Raw genomic sequence first — 21,458 nt, forward strand, 5'->3', positions numbered from 1 at the left:
TTTTTTTATGCCTAACAAGCATAAAAAAATATATTTTATATGCTTGTTAGGGTACTTGCTTGTATAACTAAACTTGCTTGTATTACTTAAAGGGATACTCCACCCCAAAATGAAAATTTTGTCATTAATCACTTACCCCCATGTCGTTCCAAACCCTTAAAAGCTTCGTTCGTCTTCAGAACACAATTTAAGATATTTTGGATGAAAACCGGGAGGCTTGTGACTGTCCCATTGACTGCCAAGTAAATTACACTGTCAAGGTCCAGAAAAGTATGAAAAGCATCGTCAGAATAGTCCATCTGCCATCAGTGGTTCAACCGTAACGTTATGAATTTACTAGGCAGTCAATGGGACAGTCACAAGCCTCCCGGTTTTCATCCAAAATATCTTAAATTGTGTTCCGAAGACGAACGACGTTTTTACGGGTTTGGAACGACATTGGGGTAAGTGATTAATGACAAAATTTTCATTTTGGGGTGGAGTAACCCTTTAACCCGTTACTTGCCCAAAAAATAATCATACATTTACATGACCATTTTGTAGAGAAATTTTTTAGATCTATTTTTTTTTCTATTTTTTTTTTTTTTTAAATCTGGGTTTTAATTTCATCAATGGTTATTATTATTATTATTTCAATATTTGGTTTCTTGCTAGCATTTATTTATATTATTCTTTACCATGCGTTTGTAGAATTGTGCACATTTATTTGTGGATTTATTTCTGAAAGCAAAACTGCAAGGAAATCCTCTAAAACACAAAATAGCTATACAAAAATGTAATTAATTTCTAGATATATAAAAATTATTTATGAATTTCTGAGAAACACTGAATATTAATTTGTTTCTTTATTTGTGAATACATTTTTGATTCGATTTATTTGTAAATCTGCAATAAATATATAACCCCACATCATTTAGTAAAACAAAAAGGGGCATCAATGCTTCCCAAGAGAGAAATGGACGAGAAGACACACATATCACAAAGAGCCACACTTGAGCGGAGCAGGACAGGGCAAAATCCAGCCTGTCGCTGCAAGACAAACATTAACAGTGTGAAACACCTGCTTATCCCACTCTGCACTGCTCTGGCACTGCCCAGACACCTGGCACACCACACGCCTCCATCCCAGCCGCATACCCCAGCACTCCTCTCTGCTCTCCTCTCCCTTTCTGTTCTTTATCCGGCACGCCTGGCATATTCAGATACAGAAGCCCTCATTACAGCTCAATCCAACCTCAGCAAACACACAAACAGATTAGCCGCTTAAGACGTTCCCAATCCCCCTCTCCCTCGTCACTCCGCTGTGCTATCAGGGCCCCGCACACCCCTCAAATATGAGCCGGGGGCAGGCTTAGCACAGCTCCCGCGCTCCCTCCTCCAAAAATCCTCCACGCCACAGCCCCATGTCACAGCTGCCCCTAATACAATTACAAGTCATTTGCGGAGCACACAGCTTCAGCGGATCAGGAAAAGGAGGCTTCCTCTGCCACAAAAAAAAAATTGGGAGGAAAGGAGACCAGGGCTGGGAATCATAAGGAATTTCAAGAATAAATAGAAGATATTTGGTAAAGCCTTTAATCATTGTCCTGACAAAGGTAAACTTTAAAATGGAACTGCATCATAACTGTTATTTGGTTCCAATATTTTAAATAAGGAGCTGATTTGTATAAGCTCCATTTTTTAAATATTGGTACCAAAAAAAATGGTAGCAAAGATCTGATCAACCTTGTTAAATTTATTATACAGTTCTCTGAAATGCCTGATTCTGATTGGTCAGCCAAGACATTCCAAGGCCTGTTATTCCTCATAATGACCGTTTTCAATAGTAATGCTGATTAACGGACCACTCATCTGGATATCTGAGGCCAGCGCTTCTTTCATGTCTCTCGCATCACATTGCTCATTTACTCTGTCTTGTTTCATACAAATGCACCTGGTACCATCTTGCATCTTGCACTTACGGACTGTATTGAAAATAAAATCGGAGTACTTCAGTCGTAATATTATAGTGTTTGTCTTGTTGTCAGAATGATTGTTGTTGTTTTATTTGGTGCATATAAGTGGTATGTCTGTACCCTGAAATGTTCATCTTGTTTTAAATTGTTTGTCATCTTGTCTCAAAGCCACTTACTATGAACTGCGCCACTCTTCATGGAAGCTCTGATATTGCACAATAATAACAACCGGCTGGATGGGCATTATCCCTTAATTAAAATTCAATTTGTTTTATCCACAAAGATGCAAGGTGAATGTTTTTTCTTAGTTTCATTTTAGAATGGATAGAAATGTGTAAGGTGCATTTTGAGGGTGTGGAAAGATGGAATACAGTGAACTTGAAAGCACAATTGGGACTTTTACATTTAAGTTTGGTTTAAGTTTTAAGTTTTAACAGCTTGGGATAATTCTCACTGTGCCAGCAGGGATCCGTCCAGGCCACCAGGCAATGGCTGGTTCCCTCATCCCGCCTTCAAATGTAGTCTCCTTCCCACAGAGGAACGGCCCGTTGCTGCCGCCTGAGGATGAAAAATGACAGAAGAGAATCTTAAACTCAAAGCCTCGTCTGTGGAGTACAGTGATGGCAATTCTTCTCTAACAAATAATCTTTACAAAAGAGCCCCGTGACTCAAAGAAACTGAATAGGTGTATTGGGAGTGTAAATGAAAGCTAAATTGAGAGAGCAGAAGATAGAACAGAATGCAATGGTCTTGAAATAGGTTTTAAAAAACATTTGAAACTTGCCACAGTATTCTAAATTTAGCATTTAAAAATTCACATCACCTTTCTTAAAACGACACAATGTAATGTTAAAATATATCTGACTGGCGTATGTGTCCATAGACCAACAATGAAAATAAAACTTAGAAAACTAGCACAAACATCTGAGCCGAAGACTAGCAGTTACTGCACATCATTCAGATATATTGAAAAGCTGCACTCATGTGGGTGATGCAGGTTTGATTCAAGCTTGCACTTAGTGCTGGTTCACTAAATGCCACAGAAGACCAACGAGCTCGAACTTCCTCTAAATATTTATTAGGAATAAAAACTGGAGGGTAATGAACTAAAACTAATCACACATTTAAAGCTACACTCTGTAACTTTTGGGTGTCTAGCTGTAAAAAAAAAAATAACATGGTTGTGCTTCGTCCCTGCACATCTACATTGATAAATGTGGTTTAAATCCACCCTGAAAGCTCTAAAAATAATTATTATGGGTTTATCCAAGTGCATTTGGCTAAAGACATGGTTTGGAGGAATTTTTTTTTTTTGCACTCTCTCATTAATAACATTTTGCTATTTTTTAATCAAAAAAGTTACACATCATAGCTTTAACTTAATTGAATTTATCGGTAGTGTCGCTCAGTGAAGCTCAGAGCAACACTTTATCCCTAAAAGTTAAATAAGAATAAAATAAGAATAATAACAATTTTATATGTTTATAAAATATTGTTACATGTTAATTTTGCTGTTACAAACTTGCGATTTATGCAACAGGCAGAGAGAGAAAAATATATAAGGATCTATATTAAGAAACATCAAAAGAAAAGTTTAAATTGAGTGAACAAAAAATTAACTTCAGCCTTCTCAATCTAACAAACCTACACCATCAGCAGGGGAATTGCAAGAAATTATTTGGATAAAAAAATTGAAATAATTTCTTGCAAGTCCCCTACTGAAAAAAAAAGTGTCATAAACACCCCCAAAAAACTGTGGAAGCCCCCTTTGGTGTGTTAATGTATAAGGTGGAGAAGTGTAAATGGATTCCCACTTTGATGGGGTCCAGACATCACTGCTGCCCCATTATCCGAAGTGAAGAACACCAATGTGTTGTTGTGGATTCCCAGACTGACCAGGTGAGCCAGAATCTGACCGATGCTGCCATCCAGTTCCATCACCGCATCGCCATAACTACAAGACAAATCACACAGTGTCTTCCCACCTTAATCACAGCAATCAAAGCACTAAAAAATTTACCTGTTCAGTTGCACTAACCCAGACAGCATAACAAATTCTGTCAAATTAGCCCACGTTTGAAACCTGTCCTGTGACAGATGGATGTGATATATGGAGGAAGATAGATGTCTCAGATTGATGTGCGCTGGTTATAAAACTTTAAGATGTGGCGTGTCAGGCTGAATCCCTCCACTGCCAGCACCTGGCTAATACCCCTCAGCCTTGATCCATTCCTCTGTCAACACAAACCTCATTTAGCATTCTGAAGAAACGTATGCTTACTGAAGCCCCAGTATTCCAAAGCACTGGGCGGAATACTAAACAGTTGCAGACAAGACTACCAATGAAGCCTTCAGCCCTTATCCTCGCCTCAGAGCAGGAAAAATAGCATCTCATTAACCAATCATTTATATAATACAAAACAGCAGAGCACAATGCAGAATTTTTTGACCAAAAAGATAATTATGTTATGGCCGTTAAGTAACACAATGGCTGATTTTAGAAAATACGTGTTTTGTCTTTTTTTTAAGGAAAAACACGGTTATTTCATGCACTGGTCATTTTGAATGAATCCTGGCTTCATCCAATGTTCATATTTCTGTTCTAGAAATGAATGCAAATGAGAGCATATTTGTGACCCTGGACCACAAAACCAGCCATAAGGGTAAATTCTTCGAAATTGAGATTTATACATCATCTGAAAGCTGAATAAAGAAGCTTTCCATTGTTGTATGGTTTGTTATGATAGGACAATATTTGGCCGAGATACAACTATTTGAAAATCTGGAATCTGAGGGAGCAAAAAAATCAAAATACTGAGAAAATCACCTTTAAAGTCCAAATGAAGTACTTAGCAATGCATATTACCAATCAAAAATTAAGTTTTGATATATTTGCAGTAGGAAATGTACAAAATATCTACAGGGAACATGATCTTTACTTAATATCCTAATGATTTTTGGCATAAAAGAAAAATCAATAATTTTGACCCATACAATGTATTTTTGGCTATTGCTACAAATATACCCCAGTGACTTAAGACTGGTTTTGTGGTCCAAGAAGGGTCATATTTAATTAGATAATGCCAATCAAAGTCAACTTAAGAAGTATGGTGATATCAGTTACATTTTCTACCCTATTTAGCTGGGGTACTTTGCCTTAAAGCATCTAGATTTTTACATGTGAAATTACACAATAAATTTTTTTTTTAATGTATATTATACAACAGTAAGTTCCAATCCTCAAATTTGTTTGGCTGAGTGGTGTTCCAAAAATGCTGAAATATAGAATTGTATTATATCACTCCGCTTGAATATGTTTGTGTGTTTGTGATGAGGTTGTCAGTCTGTGCATTAGTGGTGTGATTTGTAATATTTGCAATATTTGGAGCAACAGCACTTATATGACATTAAGTAGAAAACATGGATTTCTGTTGTTCAGGACTTTTGAAAGCTGGTGTAGAAAGAATGAACCACTTTGAATTAGAAAAAAAAAAATGTAAATACAGTATGCTATCTGCTTCCAAATAAGACAAGAAAAGACACCAATATTTAAAACAACAACAATAATAATAATAATATTAGGAAATATCAGCACAGTCACTGACTGAGCATGACATTTATTAGATGTTGATAAGTCCAAGATGCTTCAAAAAAAAAAAAAAAAAAAAATTATAGTTTTTTTATGATAAAAACCTGCTATTTGGTTAACGTAATGTACCTTACTATTTATGGTGAAAATTTGTAATAGATCTATTAAAACCACTATTTTACTACTTACTATTAAAAGTTCAGTTTTTTGGAAGTGAAAAAGAACAAACGATTTGAAAATTGACATTCCCTAATTCTCCTATGTGACAATTCATATTTGATGGTTTTTCATTGAAACACTGTTTCTTCTTATTTTTTTTGTTATCCGTTAGGGTTTTATGATACATCTTATGTTTTAAAATGTATGTTTACTAGTTCTGGCAACCACAGAATGGTTGTTCTGAGTGATAAGTGGCATACTTTATTCCTTTCTGGGTGGTTGTCAGATAGGTGGCTTTGTAGATAGATGGCTTACTAAAAAAGTTTCAGCACAACTTTTCTAAAAACGAGCATTATTTGAGCTTTCATTCATGCGATTAGCACAAACATGCTGGATGAGTTACAATGGATGAGATACTTAGCAATGCTCACATACCGCCCCCTCTGGCTCTTTCCCAGGAAGCGTTCTGAGGCGTAGACAGGTGAGTGGGTCGCATCTGGAACCCAGTAGAGAAAGAAGGGCCGCTGGGCCACGGCTTGCTGAGAGATAAAGTCCAAGCCTTCCTGGAGACAGATAGGATCAAAAACAACATCAGGCACAACATCAACAGCGCTGATCCACACAAATCAACATCAAGCCAATGAACAGGAAAACTCACCTTCAAATAGATTTGGGTGAGGTTGGATTCCCCTGTTTTCACATTAATCTCAAACTCTTCGTAATACCTGCAAAATACACAGATCATCTCGACTTTCTGCTTCCTGCAGATCTAATGAGACCATCCCTACAAACTCATTTCAACACCATATGAGTTCTTGTTCCAAATGACAAGCTTCCTAAACCGAGTGCAGCACCAGGGTGTGATCACGGAGTGAATTTGAAGAGGTAAATTGCGAGATTGTGTCTCAGAAGACACACGCGTTGTGAGAAGGTGCTGAGGCGTGGAACGGTAGAGGCAACTTTCTTATGCTCCGGCTGTTCCAGGTGTCCTAACATACCGCTAACGCAACCTGCCATCTCTTGGGTGTGAGTGTGTGCGTGTTTATCTGGCCAGGCTCAAACACGCCATGCTGATTAAACCCACCGCTAAGCGCAAAACCAGCCCTATCGCCAAAGCCAATGACCCAGAATGCACATATGGCTGTTTTGGAATGAACAAATGGGCAGAAAATGAGATAGTACACTGCAGCTGGTATAAAAAGAGGAAAAACGAAACGTCGCCAAAAGGACACGTTCATGTGAAGCAGAACAAGATTTTTACATTTTCTGAAGAAAATTTGAGTGGAGCCTACCCGTTCAAATCTGATGGCCATGATTTCACCGTGTTGCTATGTGGCTTCAAAGGTGTTTTTAGCAAGCACCACTTATGCATTATATTTGCACCTCACCTTCCCGTCATTTCAGAGTTGTTGTAGACAGGTATATTGGGACGAACGCTGTTATTGTAGGGGCCAAAATGGCAGTTGGGGGAACCAAACCATTCGTCAAAGCCATGCTTCAGAGGTAAGTATTGAGTTCTGTGCCCAAGGTGCCTGAGGTAGGAGATAAAAATGAAACGTTTCAAAAGGACATATGGCCTATGCAATATTCAGTATATATATTTTTTTAATTATTAAATTAAGCATAACTTTTTGTATTTAAATAAAAATGTTTAAATAGAAAATGCCATTATAGGTATTTTTCTCATAACACATTTTAAATGCTGCGCGTTATAACATATTTTGCCATTAATTTATTACAGTTCATAATAATGTTTACACAAAATACAAATATAACTGGTCACATGGCATGCAGGTAAACAAATATTTACATTTTAAGTAAGTAAGTGTTTTATTTTAAAGTTATATTTTAACGGCTTTAAAGCGAAGATATTTTACACAAAACTGGAATAAAAATAAAAATAATAATAATAATAATAAATATTGTTCTGCAAGCCTAGTCTGTGGAATTAAAAATGCATACTACAGTTGATTCACTTTGCATATACTTCATATTCTATTACAGCTCGTATCACTATTCTGAGAAAGACATCTCTTGAGAGACGCTGCAGGGAATCTCACCACTTGCCGATGATCTTGCTGACATAGTCTTTCTTTTTCAGCAGTTCTGGAAGCAGGATCTCGTCCTGAGATATTCCCCCCACTATCTCCTGAGGTGTGTATGCTGTAGGAGAGAGAATCCATAATGGGAGTGCACCATAAAGTAGTAAGAGTAGATCAACTGATAATAGTGAAGGAGGGCTGAGGAAAGAAGGATATGGTTTACGATCATACCGTTCCTAGCATGAGCATTGGTGGTGTAGAATCCATTTCGCACAGGAAGTCTTCCAGTAAGCAAAGCGGCCCTGGCTGTAGAATACAGATGAATTATGAAGTAAACATCAAAGATACAAAAGATATACCTACTCTTACACGGATTGTTTTAAAAGAGCAAACACCACCAACTGAAAAGTTATTAGATGCAGGGGTTGGAAAAAATTATGTGAACACCTATAATTATAGAGGTTAATATCATTTGTGTAGGCTACAAACATTGGTGTAGTATAAGTTTAGTTTAGCAGTGTTTAGTACAAATGGATGTCTTGTTTCTAAAAAAGACAAATCATGGGAGCCTGTTTAGCAGCAGCATCTGTAACCTTAACAGCCCGACTGTTTAAGAAAGTCTTTACGATTATGATTGAGTACACAAAGTATGGCAAGACGTCATCAATGAAGAAGAATAGTGGGCAAAAACCAAAAGTGAATGATGAGGACCATCAAGCACTAAGAAGGATTGTGTCCAAACTAGGGGTGTGCGATATATATCGTCTGCGATAATATCGTAATTGTTGTTTTAACGATGTGCGATTTGACATTATCGAGTATTTTGCAAAAACCATTCAAAACATCCCTACAGAGCGCACGCATTACATTACGTGAAGTCTAGTATCGATAAAATCCCATAAAATATCGAGATATAATTTTTGTCAGTATCGCACACCCCTAGTCCAAACAACACCGAACTACTGCAGCAAAGTGACAAAAAACCTCAGTATTCACCTTGAAGACTCTGTTTCCGCTAAAACTAACCACAGAGAACTTCACAAAGTTGAAAGAGCTGCAACTGCTAAAACTTTGATCACAGACACCAAAGCTAAAATGCGAAAAATATGGTGTTATGTGGACCGTGGACCGTTTTGGAGAGAAGAATGAGAAGCCGATCCACTCCTCCCAACATCTTTAAAGCAACTGGAAGACGTTAACATTCAACTGGATCAATCTTAGAAGGTTGAAAGCTGAATTAAAGGCAAATGGTTGTAAAACCTTAAAAATTTAATATTGCCTATTTTCCATGTGTTCAAATTATTTTGTCCAACCCCTGTACAAAACTGCACTCTATTACTGCAAAGTCTTGCTCTTTAGAAATACGTTTTCAAAATCTAATCAAAGATGCTCACCCACAATACTTATGCATTCGCTGAAATTTAAATCATGTGGTATTTAAGACTTCATTTCAAAGGGAGAGAAAGGAAAGAGACGTTGGACATGAGAGAGCTCACCCTGGATATTATGATTAGGAAGTTCTCCACTATCTCCTTTGTGATTAAAATTCTAATTAAGGTTGTGAAGCAAAGCTCTATAATAACGTCTCTCTACAGCGGCAGGTACGAGTGCTCCAGGCACTTTCATCTCACACATTCGAGATTAACAATTGATTAAGCCTGATTTGCTTAAAAATTAATTAGAATTGAAAAGAGGACTAAATGAAGATCTGCTCTGCATAGCAAGTCCATTCAAATTCCCAAATTATGCATAATTAGCATATTTCAGTACTGTTGGTGTATTATCCACATTAGCATAATAAGCTGTCCTCTCACTATCATGCAGCCACACACGTCTTGTGTTCTCACGTGGAATTAAAACAGCTGAAGCATTTGAAGAATTTTTTTTTTTTTCAGTTTCCTCAGCAGGAAGACCAACAATTCAATAATAACAGGAAGACCTCAGATGTTTTTAAAATCAGTTTGTTTTGTAGGATACACTGCAGAATGAATGTTTCATATATTATTTCATTACTTTTATAAGCGTTTATGAATGTGCTGGGCATTCACATTCAAAAGAGAAAAGAATCGTTCGATTTAAGATCTGTTCTGGCACTTTCAACAATGTTCTACAAAATTCAGGCAAACTAAAAGATAATTGCTCCCAATGTCTAGACCAGGCCTATTCACCAAGAATCGAAGCTGAATAGCCCCGTCTAGACTCTGGTTAGACATATTTAGAATAGCTTACTGCAACTCACACCATTTTTACAGTAGGCAATATGCAAATTTCCTGTGTGCATGAAATACCCAGATGAGTTACTTCATTGGCAAAAATGTGCAGTATGCCGTATAAGCAGAGCACACTGCTGTGAGTACTTTATTGTTTGCTTGGACCAGCAAAATAAATAACTACATTTACTAGATCTGAATTATTAAGCAATGCATCATAGCCTACAGTACTGTTGCTTAAGACATTTATCGTAGGCAGCATACAGTAATGTGCAGTAGGCAGCAGTATGCTAATATTCCGAACAAAGACATAGTGATAGAGAGATAAAGGCAAGCCCAGAAGCAGCACATACAGGGGGAACACAGAGGGTTGGCAGTGTAGAAGTTTGGAAACAGCATCCCCTGAGCAGCCATCAGATCCAAGTTTGGAGTTTCCTTGGAGGGCTCCCCAAATACTCCCAAATCACCCCAGCCCATCTGCAGACAGAAACAGAGAATATGGTATGAGCATGCTTCTAATCTATGGTGTAAAAAAGAAAAACGTGATTATTATTTTTTTTTTTAATGGAAGTAAACTATAGCTCAACAGACTGACAGACAGAAACAGAGAGAGATGTACTTCAGTTTATATGTACGCACAATGTATTAATAGCCCTTATTGGTATTGGCATTTGGCATCTGTGGCATTTATTAAATGATCTTGGGAGATATTGGAAGAGGTCTAAATCAGACTGCACCTTCTGTAGACCAGAGGTTCTCAACTAGGGGGCCTCAGAATACCCCAGTAAATGTTAAATATATTTATTAAAAAGTTAAAAAATTATTTAAAATAAATTTAAATTAGATTTAATTTAAATTAATTTAGACTTTACATGTAATAATTTAAAATAAATGCACAACATTAAACTGACATTTCTTTTATTTTTATTACAACAGCAGTACCACAGGTGTATGTATATATATATATATATATATACTGTATATATCAACAAAGATAAGAGGGCCTTGGAGTCAAAAAGCTTGAGAACCACTGCACATAGGCTATTTTACTATGCCAGGTTTCAAAAGTACAAATAGTTAACAAAAATTTATTTTACATTAACACATTTGAGAGTCAATTTTATCCAAAATGTATACAGTATACTACATTCGAAATATACATTTGATCAGTTTGTACATTTCCTGGGAATCAAACCGAAGACCCTGGTGTTTCTAGCACCATGCTCTACTATTTGGTATGCATCAGCATGGACCCTTCTAATGCATTATAAATGTTTTGATGTCTAATTGCACTTAAAACATGTGACCATGCTTAGTGTGAATTGTATTTATGGTTTAAAAACAGGTAGAACAGTATAAATTCATAATATAATATCTTTGGGATATAGTTGTCACTTGTCAGCACTGTATATTGCAACATACGCTCTAATAAATACAAAAAAAGAGAGAATATGACATTTATACACGATATACAATATAAACTATAACAAAGTACATCCAACACAAATGTATTTCACACACCAAAGATATGTGTTGCACAGTATTGCTCGTACAATTGTATATATAAACACAAAAACGTGTCAAATCAAAAAAGTAGGTTTTAGTGTCGTTCTGAAGTTAGTTGGTCAGTCAAGCCTCTAAGAAAAAGACCTCAAAAGGACTTACATCATCCATAAGCATGATGATGATGTTTGGACCATGCTGGCTCCCTGCAGTCTGACCCACACATACTGCCCATAAGACACAGATCACAGTCTTCAGACTCATTGTAACTTTCTTTTAAATCTTTACACAACACATGCTAACTTTCAGGAAGTGCACTCTAAAGCGGAACTGTTAAGTATACTAAACATTCAACACAGCAAAGCGTGTTTGTTCGCATCACGAGAAGCATTGCGCATAGTCACAAGAGCTATGAAACTATGAATCATGTGACTGTGCGTGTCACGTGACCGTGTTTGTAGCGTCATCATGGCGGTGTGTATAGCAGTCATTGCGAAGGAGGTAAGTGAAAACATTTAATCTTTTTTTTATGATACAGCAAATTATTTCTTGGTAATGCTTGAATGCATCGGAGATCCGACGTGCTGGAGTCATCAGATTTGATGCGAAAGAGTTTCTAATATGTGTCTAATATGAACAGGGCTGAGTAGCATATATTTACTTGCATGGTTGTTAGTTACAATTTTATGTAAATACATTCAAATGGCACAAGTACAGTATATGTAATATGGTATGATATGAAATATACCATGTTTTACTTTTTTGTTTTACAAACCTACATTGTTTTAAGCCATGTTTGTGTCATGGGAGACCGGGGAGTGTTTGTTTTTTTTGTCAGTGTTTTTGCATCTCAACCTTGAATATAATTCCCGTGTTTGCGTTACAAATTAAAGTAGTTTGTTTAGAACTCTACAATCTCTTCTAAACTGTGTAAATTAGTGTACAAAGAGTGCTGTTGCAATCTACCACACTACCGGATGAATTGCAACAGAATGTGAGGTGAGTCGTCACACTATTTTAGGACATATAGGAGACTTTCACATCAATCAAAATGATAAATGCATAAATAGAAACACACAACTACATAAAACCACTCAAAACATAACCGGCAGTGTTTTAGTGAAGTTTTATTTTGTGCAATCTTGGAGTCCAGTCTTTATGATTTTCATCTGGTCAGCTATTGCTGATATTGTATATGAAAAATAAAAATGTTGTGATGTCTAGCAGATGGTACCTCATCCTGCTGATTACACAGCTACTTAAATAAGTGCAGACAGTAATAATGGTAGAGTAGCCTATATTTTATTAGATTTTTTGTATTGATTGCAAAAATATAGATCACAAGCACAGCTGTGTAGAAAACGGACTTCCTGGATGAGCAGTCAGTGGTATAGTGTCGATATGGACCCAAGTCATATTTTAAAAATGTTTGACTGCTAACTGATGCGACTGGCCAACCAGAAATAAGTATTTTAGATAGCACTTGTATAAATTAAAATGAAATGAAAACCTGCTGAGTCAGATAATGTCTGTTCTGTCATTGAACATCCATTAAAATGAATGCTTTCTTACCTTGTAGTCCTTTTTTTTTTTTTTGGTCCAGTAAATGAGTTATATTTTACACAACTTATTACGTATACGCTGAAATTTGTATTACATCTATGGATGCTTTAAAAATTAGACATTTTCTGTAAATAATTGAACATTGCCATTTGGAAAACCATGGTCTAAGATAGCATTAACATGATTTATGCACTGATCAACTCTTGCAAGTGGACAGATTATTGTAGTCTTCATGTTTAATTCTAAATCTATGCTCATTAATTTGTAATACAATTACAAGCTGAAATTGTGTTTCCTGTAATAGCAAACTTGACTCTAACATTATGTTGATCTTTGCAGAACTATCCCCTGTACATTCGGAGCGTTCCTACACAGGGGGAACTCAAGTTCCACTACACAGTGCACACTTCTCTGGACGTGGTGGAGGAGAAGATCTCCGGTGTGGGCAAAGCCTTGGACGACCAGAGGGAGCTGTATCTGGGACTGCTATATCCAACTGAGGACTACAAAGTGTATCCTTAAAGTCAGCATTAAACAGTAATACAATTACAAGCTGAAATTGTGTTTCCTGTAATAGCAAACTTTACTCTAACATTGTTGATCTCTGCAGAACTATCCCCTGTACATTCGGAGCATTCCTACACAGGGGGAACTCAAGTTCCACTACACAGTGCACACTTCTCTGGACGTGGTGGAGGAGAAGATCTCCGGTGTGGGCAAAGCCTTGGCCGACCAGAGGGAGCTTTACCTGGGACTCCTCTATCCAACTGAGGACTACAAAGTGTATCCTTAAAGTCAGCATTAAACAGAAGTTGCGAAAGAGAAATGTCTTTCTTATTGTGATCGATTTCCATCTTATCAGATAAGAAAAAAAATGTAGAGCCAGAGTATCACATTTCATTCATCAGAAAGTGATTGGATTGATGGATTGTTGTCATCTGCTACATTTACAACATTAGAGATGTTGTTGCAAGGGGAAGTGGATGGTAATGTTTTTAATTAAATATTATGAGGGCACGAGTTTAAAAAGAAAAATAACGTGCACAGATAAATCAATCATGTAAACAAATGCAGTATTCCAAAATTGTCTATTTTGATTTCATGGTGACTTAAATAGTGATAGACTGATATATCAGTTGATATTTGACCATTTTGAGATCATCACATTGGCCAACAATTGTTATTTTCCTTCTACTGACAGCCTTGTCTAATTTGCTATCATTAAATTACTTCATGTATTTATAGAAGTTATTAGCCATCCTGCCCTTCGGATATCAGCAACAGCTCCTGAGAAAAACTCTCATCAGTTGGCCACTAATCCTTAACCAAAACAGTATGACTGACTTTCTTCTGTGGAACATAAAAGAAGATTTGAGAAATGTCCGTGGTTTTGTCCATAGAATTGAAATGAACTTTAAAACTTCTGTTACTAACATTTAAAATACCATCTTTTGTGTTCCACAGAAGAAAGAAATGCATATTGCAACAACATGACATTTTTTCATTTTTGAGTGAACCACCCTTTAAGATGGAATGCTTTCGAATGCTTTTTAAATCATTATTAAAATGTCAACATCTTAACAAGAATTACAGATATGGCTACGTAACAAATTCTAAGGTGAAGTTTGTGATTGTTGTTGACTCCTCCAACACGTCTCTGCGAGACAACGAAATTAGAAGTGTAAGTTCCATAGGTGTATTTTGTCAGTTTCACAACAACAACAACAAAAATAGTGAGATGTCAATCAGATGGGTGTAATGAGCGTTCTGTCTTTCCTCAGATGTTCAGAAAGTTGCACAACTCCTTCACTGATGTAATGTGTAACCCATTCTACAATCCTGGTGATCCAATTCAATCAAAGTAAGTGCATTTAGTGAATACATACACAGCAAATACCTCAAATGTATTGACTGATCTGCTAATACAGGGGTCACCAAACTTGGTTTTGGAGGGTCGGTATCCTGCAGAGATTAGCTCTAATTTGCCTCAACACACCTGCCTGGAAGTTTCTAGTATGCCTAATAAGAGCTTGATTAGCTGGTTCAGGAGTGTTTGATTAGGGTTGGAGCTAAACTCTGCAGGACACCAGCCCTCCAGGACAGAGTCTGGGGACCCCTGCGCTAATATAATAATAATTGTTTGTTTTTCCTTCTCAGGGCATTTGACAGTATAGTTTCAACTATGATGGTGCAGGCCTGCTGATGTCCTCTCTTCACAATTGTATATATTTACATGAATGTCTATTGTGTATTGTTCGTAAGGTGAAAATAAATATTACATTTTTGTTTCATGAAATGACGTGTGATAATGTTGATTTTATTTACATTGATTTGACTTAAATTTAAGCACTGAAATTCCAAAATAGACAAAGTACTGAAATTCACAAGACATCTCAGCCTCTTACAGGCATAGTATTTTAAAGAAATTGAATAAAATATAAATAAAATGGCAACCAATCAATACAAATCAAGTCTCCGTTTTTGTCGTGTCATTCAAGCTACACACACACAGAAAAATAATAACTGAGCTCCCGTCATGCATTACTGAAACATAAATTAATCAGCACCAAGAAGTGCTTTGAAGATGACAGAAAAGTCAAAATTGAATATCAAAAAGAATCAACCCAAGGATCAGCTCTTCCATTTTCCCTAAAACAAAAATTACAGTTTTATGACATCTTAAAAAAGGCTCTAAATGATGGATTTACAAGCATGGATGTACAAATGTCACATTTGCAAGAAAGCAAGTATAAATGTTAAGATACCACTTATGATAACTGAAATATTACAATAATGTTAGTCTTCACAAATCTGTTTTAATTTAGGTTTAAGGGTTTGATTAGTTTAAGGTGTAAGGTTACCAGATCACCACTAAGGTTATTGAATCAGTATATATGAAGAGTGCAAGTCATGAACCGCTGCTCTAAAACAATTAAAGCTCCATATCAAGTGAGGTACTGTTATGTAGGGCTGTGCAATTAATCACATGCGATTGTCAAACGCATCTCGTCAGTAAAGCCGGTTATGTGATTGGTAGTAAATCGCCATCACCTGCTTTCAGATGGAGCGGCATTTACAACACAGAGCCGTAGTTCACTGACAAGCTAGGCAACATCGCGTTCATAATCGAATGCGATTCATCTGCGATTATGAACGCGATGTTGCCTAGCTTGTCAGTGAACTATGGCTCGGTGTAGTAAATGCCGCTCCATCTGAAAGCAGGTGATGGCGATTTACTACCAATCATGGAACCGGCTTTACTGACGAGATGCGCTTGACAAAATCGCATGCGATTAATTGCACAGCCCTACTGTTATGTATTGGCAGAACTGACCTAATGAAGTGGCAGCCCCTGAATGGGTTGTAAAATCTCGAAGCACGGAAACCTCGTCCTCGGGACCAACCTCCACGCAAGTCTGTAGTCCTGAAACCTGGAATGTTTGTTCTTTTTGGCAATACCTAGTGCACAAAGAGCTTGATGTGAAATGGTCTTCTGTCACCGATTTTAATCCAAAATGATTTATGACAAACAAACTGACACTGGAGCCTACATTCACACCGCAAGCAATAGTGCCCAATTCTGATTTTCAGCTCATGTTTTTGTTTTTACGTGATTATTAAAATGTGGGAGACACTAAACTGAAACATGCAGCCTATCACACCTAAAAAAATAAAGGTTCCAAAGGGGTTTTTCATAAAGTTCCCCAAAAAACCTTTCAGTGAACAGTTCTTAAAAGAACCACTTTTGTCTTAGTGTGAAGAACATTTTAACAATCAGAAGAACCTTTTTCCATTGTAAAGAACATTTGTGCAATGGAAAGTTTCCATTGATGTTAAAGGTTCTTCAAGAAACCATCAATGCCAATAAAGAACCTTTATTTAAGAGTGAATGCATGTTTATCAGAAGAATTTTTTTTTTTTTAAATGCAGTGTTGGTAAAGCTAATGCTCAGTTGTGACTGACATCATTACAGACTGACATCATTACGATTTTCTTTTATTTTTCCTTATTTTTGAATCTAAAACATTATCAACAGATGGTGTATTCCTTTATCCAATTTATTCCCACATATGAAAGTGGCTCAGATCATACTTGAAAATATCAGAATTAACATGTTATTTTTCTGTTCACTCCGTCAGCCCCAAAACTGATTTGGGCCACATCCAGCTGTGGTGCCTCATAGCCATGTAATGCATAACCATATCCCATTGCAGTACATTTCCATCTCACCTTAATGACACGTCCTCTGAATAGTGTTTCATCTAAAGTCATGGCAGTCCTCACAGACTCCCTCTCTGAGAACTCAATGTAGGCAAAACTACAAGGAAAATATACTCATTAAACATGTTTTATGTTAAATATATATACATATTTTGTTTTTGGGAGCCAAATTGGTACATACCCTTTTGGATGTCCTGTGAATCTATTATATGGGATTGTAACTCTGTTAACGTGGCCACAGCCATTGAAGTACATCTCCAGTTCATCTGCAGTTGCTCCATAATCCACCTGTAAGTCAAACAATACTGCTTGTAGTCTTCCATAAACATACACTACAAATAATGGAATCCTGTAATACATGAATAAAATACAATACCAAACATAAAGTTCAAATCTTTTCTGCTTATTTCAGTAACAACTTGGCAAAGGAAATCTTAAGAATGAAAGCAGCTTACATTCCCCACATAGATAGATCTCCTATCAGAATCTATTTTCTCCTCATGGTTCATACTGAAGAATAATCCTGAGGAAGGGAAGATTATAAAGTTAATTATAATCATATAAAATATTAACATTGTATTTTAAATAATGAATGTCATTTAAGGTGATACATGATAGGGAGGTCCAGGGATAGTGCTATATTTGGGCCATATAATTCAGTAACTGTAAGGCATTGAGTGAAAAACCCAATTGTACAAACACAGTAGCACTAGTGTAAAAAAATTGCCTAAATTACAATATTTTATGTTAATTAAATCATCCAAATACACCTAAAAGGTGTTTTTTTGCAGTAATGTCATGGAAGAACTTTCATTAAACAGTTCTTAGAAGAACACTGATCTTTTATTTAAAAATTTTTTTTTTTAAGAATCTTATTAAACTATAACCAATCTTTTGTACAATGGAAAGGTTCAGTTCTTCGTGGACAGAACCACATGTACCAATAAAGCACCATTACTTTTAAAAATGTAATTCTAATATTTTTGCAAAAGCTATTTGGGTAAATGAGTGTACCCAATAAAACCACACAAGCAAAGTCAACTTTATAAGTAAAAAAAAAAGGTTAACTGAAGTCTTTCATCCATTTTAATTTCATGTGATTTATTTAATTTTGTTTGGCAAAACAATTGTTTGATATGTCTGTATGTTATACTTAACTTTTTAACTGATTTTAACAATGAACTGACTTTAACTGAAAAATTGACTGTTTATTATTGTCCTCTTTTTAGAGCTGCTTTACAGCAGAATTGAATTTTGTTTGCATCGAAACGTTTTCCTGTTTAGCACTGTAAAGCTGCTTTAACACAATCTGTATTGCATAAAGGTGACGACTTTTTTTTTTAGCATTTTCTTTAAGTATTCTCATCATTTACTAACAACATTTTCACTGCGTTTTAAATTAACTATCTTTTTCCCTGGTGATGATGGAAATATTCATATTTTCAGTCAAGACTTCATACTGAAATGGACAGAAAACTAACTTAACCGCTGCTGTTAAAAAAATGGAGGAAACTAGCCCCGGTCTTTCCTACATAATTCAATTTCATTAGTCAGCCAAGTCCATGTTTTGCAATTGGAGGATGGCATGATAACAGACAAATGACACTTATGTTATATAGTACACATGGACTTGCCAAAGTGTGTAGGAACTCTATATATGCGTCTTTGGAGCATTTAGGGGTTCACAGTTGCCACAGAAGGCTGTCCCTGCGCAAGCAGAGATGTCCATAGATAAGACTTCACGCCGGGCTGCAGGACAGCCCTTCTGGAGCATGCCTCATTGGGCAGTGATAAGACTCTGTGACCCAGCAGATGGGCTCAGGTGTGGGCCAGCTGGCTGCTCACCTGCCTGAGGGCTGTAGGGAAACGGTCTCTCTACCTCATACTGCATGTCAGACTCGTCCATTTCCAGCACACAAGTTTGAATCACATCCAGCTCCTGAAGGAACAAGATGATTTTTCACACAAACACAGCTCCTTACAGTGTATGTACTAAGAAAAAAATGTGCATGGGTAGATGGCATGACATCTCTTGCAGGATGACATTTTAAACTGTTTTTCTAATTCTTAGAAAATTTGTATGATTTTGTTTTCTATGACCACATATTAATTTTGACACGTTAAAAACGTTACAGGACTATTTAAAAAGAATAAATGTCATTATTTACTAGTTGTGTGTTGTTATTTATTTCCTTTATTTTTTATTTTTTTTGAGGAACAAAAGAACAATGGTAAAAACTTAAACTTAAGTCTTAAAATAATTTGGGGGTCATCTGTCCCTTTAACGGGGGAGTGCAATGTAAAATACATGGATATGTTTAGGAATATAACCTTCAATCATTTTAAATATTCAAAATAATTAAATGTTTAGTAATGTTTGGTTTGTTGAGTGCAATAAATCATTTAACAACCCTGAAGGCCGCCATACCAAACTGCCAACGCCTTTGTGTGGAAATCCCCGTTAAGACTGACAGACTGCAGTAAGGTAGGCCTATGTGTATGTTCGTCGCGATTTCACAGTATTTATTAATTGTGCAATTTAAAGAACTTAATTCTCCTAAAAAAAAAAAAAAACACAAAAATAGTTTAAGACGCGATGAAAAGGCGAACGATATTATCTTATAATCGACTTCTGGACTCTGGACTGTGGTATTGACAATTTGATCCGCCATGTTTATATGTGAAACGTCCCTGATATTCGCCTAGTAGTGATATTTAACGATTTTGCCCAACACATAGCTATTATTGTTCACAGCGAAGTAAATAGACATAATACAATTAATATTTTTTCTTCTTTGTTCAACTTTACCTGATGCATCTACGCTGGTTTACAACATCAGCCCCAACAGCCTTCCTGTTACAGCCCTTAACGAACACACCTGACTCGACTAACTTAATCAAATGCTGTTGAGTGTAATAGAAGAAACAGGTGTGATTTTTTTCTATATATATCGAGATTTGAGGAGATTCTTTTTTCCTAAGTGATGTAGAGGTTAAAAAAAATCCTGAATGAATATATAATTATATTCAAATCCTAATTCAATGAAATAAGATCTTCTAAAAATTCAGTAAAATCTCTCGGTAAACTAAAACTAGTCCCAGTAGATATTGTGTAGGCCTAATCTTTATCAAAACTACATTTATTGGATCTTTATCGTTTTACAGGGGGAGGGGGGGAGAGAAAAACTAATGCTTATTTTGTTAAAAGTGGACTATAAAAATCCCTAAAGAATGAGGTTACCAAATAACCTTATCAAAATAGTCAAAAAGAATACCTGCCTAGTCAAATAAACTCTTAGGAGTGTGTGTTTTGTCATATTATATTTTGACATAGCTACTTGTATGGTATTGGAATAATGTCTTTGATTCCTTGACTAGGAATGGTGGACAATTCACTAGGAATTCTGGTCAGTGACCAATGTGGTTGATGGATAGCTGGCAAGACATCAGTATGTATGTTCCTTCTTATGATGGGTGGGATTTCATACTTTTAACTGATGTCTATAAACTCATGAGCATGGCTTCAGTTGTACCTCATTGGAGACCGCCTTTGATAAATGGACACAGTCATATATCACAGTCCAGATTTGAAACATACCACTGTTGTGGAGAAAGGTTTTCATGTTAAAAAATCCACAAATTGAGAGACTAGTCATATTTCACTGTCTTTTTAATTACACAGATACGTATCTCAACACAGACAATAACCTGATTTAGAATGTTTACAGCGTCACATGTCCAACAAAGCGCAGAGTAAGAGAGGGTGAGGGAATTGCAAAAGGGGGAAAAGAGCATGCAAGAAATAAATAAAACTCTCCTGGCACAGTTCACATCATCTAGAGAATGATAACAGGACCTTGAAAGAGAAAAAAAATTATTTAACACACCAACCTTTCCTATTGAAACAATGCCTTTTCCTGTAATGATGTATTGCACAATACAGTATATCATGTTTGCCTAAATGTATCAAACCAAGCCTTTGTTAGTACAGAAATATGTATCTTGTTGTTATGGCATTTATCGTGTGCGTGTTCAATGCCCGGCCCACTCTGCTAGTCAGAGCAGTGTTCAGTTCTACAGTATAGTGTAAGGTTTCTACTACAGCCTTGTGTGTTCTGTGATAAAAGGTTTCCATTTTACAGTTTTTCCGTTAGCCTTAGTGGATGGTATAGTAAATAAAAATTAAGAAAATAAAAACATTAGTGATGCTGGACAA

General features: G+C 36.3%; 3 protein-coding genes across 4 annotated transcripts in view; 1 reads left to right on the forward strand and 2 right to left on the reverse strand.

The window, feature by feature from the left end:
• galns (galactosamine (N-acetyl)-6-sulfatase) overlaps positions 1–11,740 on the reverse strand; it is a 41,539-nt gene extending 29,799 nt beyond the window's left edge. The window contains exons 1-9 of the mRNA XM_016540908.1: positions 11,621–11,740; positions 10,309–10,432; positions 7,977–8,051; positions 7,764–7,866; positions 7,092–7,235; positions 6,362–6,428; positions 6,139–6,266; positions 3,770–3,909; positions 2,410–2,513 (exon numbers count right to left, since the gene is read on the reverse strand). Of these exons, the coding sequence (XP_016396394.1) occupies positions 2,410–2,513; positions 3,770–3,909; positions 6,139–6,266; positions 6,362–6,428; positions 7,092–7,235; positions 7,764–7,866; positions 7,977–8,051; positions 10,309–10,432; positions 11,621–11,722 (987 nt within the window). The 5' untranslated portion in view covers positions 11,723–11,740. The remainder of the gene's footprint in view (positions 1–2,409; positions 2,514–3,769; positions 3,910–6,138; positions 6,267–6,361; positions 6,429–7,091; positions 7,236–7,763; positions 7,867–7,976; positions 8,052–10,308; positions 10,433–11,620) is intronic.
• A 142-nt stretch (positions 11,741–11,882) lies between these two features.
• LOC107730159 (trafficking protein particle complex subunit 2-like protein) lies at positions 11,883–15,317 on the forward strand. Of its 2 annotated transcripts, none has more exons than XM_016540910.1 (5): positions 11,883–11,959; positions 13,361–13,533; positions 14,615–14,702; positions 14,803–14,882; positions 15,179–15,317. In XM_016540910.1, exons 1-5 carry the CDS (start codon positions 11,927–11,929, stop codon positions 15,222–15,224), a joined length of 420 nt encoding a protein of 139 aa, XP_016396396.1. In that variant the 5' UTR covers positions 11,883–11,926; the 3' UTR covers positions 15,225–15,317. The 2 variants fall into 2 exon arrangements, with proteins under 2 accessions (XP_016396396.1, XP_016396397.1); XM_016540911.1 differs by lacking the exon at positions 13,361–13,533 and adding an exon at positions 13,632–13,804 and having other exon boundaries at positions 11,904–11,959.
• Positions 15,318–20,143, reverse strand: LOC107730158 (polyadenylate-binding protein 2-B-like). The gene is made up of 7 exons (XM_016540909.1): positions 20,052–20,143; positions 19,088–19,181; positions 17,698–17,765; positions 17,424–17,530; positions 17,252–17,339; positions 16,356–16,480; positions 15,318–15,670 (listed from the first exon to the last, which is right to left on the reverse strand). The coding sequence occupies exons 1-7, from the start codon at positions 20,058–20,060 to the stop codon at positions 15,631–15,633; spliced, it is 531 nt and encodes a 176-aa protein (XP_016396395.1). The 5' UTR covers positions 20,061–20,143; the 3' UTR covers positions 15,318–15,630.
• Between the last annotated feature and the right edge of the window lie 1,315 nt (positions 20,144–21,458).

This window comes from Sinocyclocheilus rhinocerous, unplaced genomic scaffold (genome assembly GCF_001515625.1).
Source record: "Sinocyclocheilus rhinocerous isolate Xijiao unplaced genomic scaffold, SAMN03320098_v1.1 scaffold36, whole genome shotgun sequence".
Lineage (NCBI taxonomy): Eukaryota > Metazoa > Chordata > Actinopteri > Cypriniformes > Cyprinidae > Sinocyclocheilus > Sinocyclocheilus rhinocerous.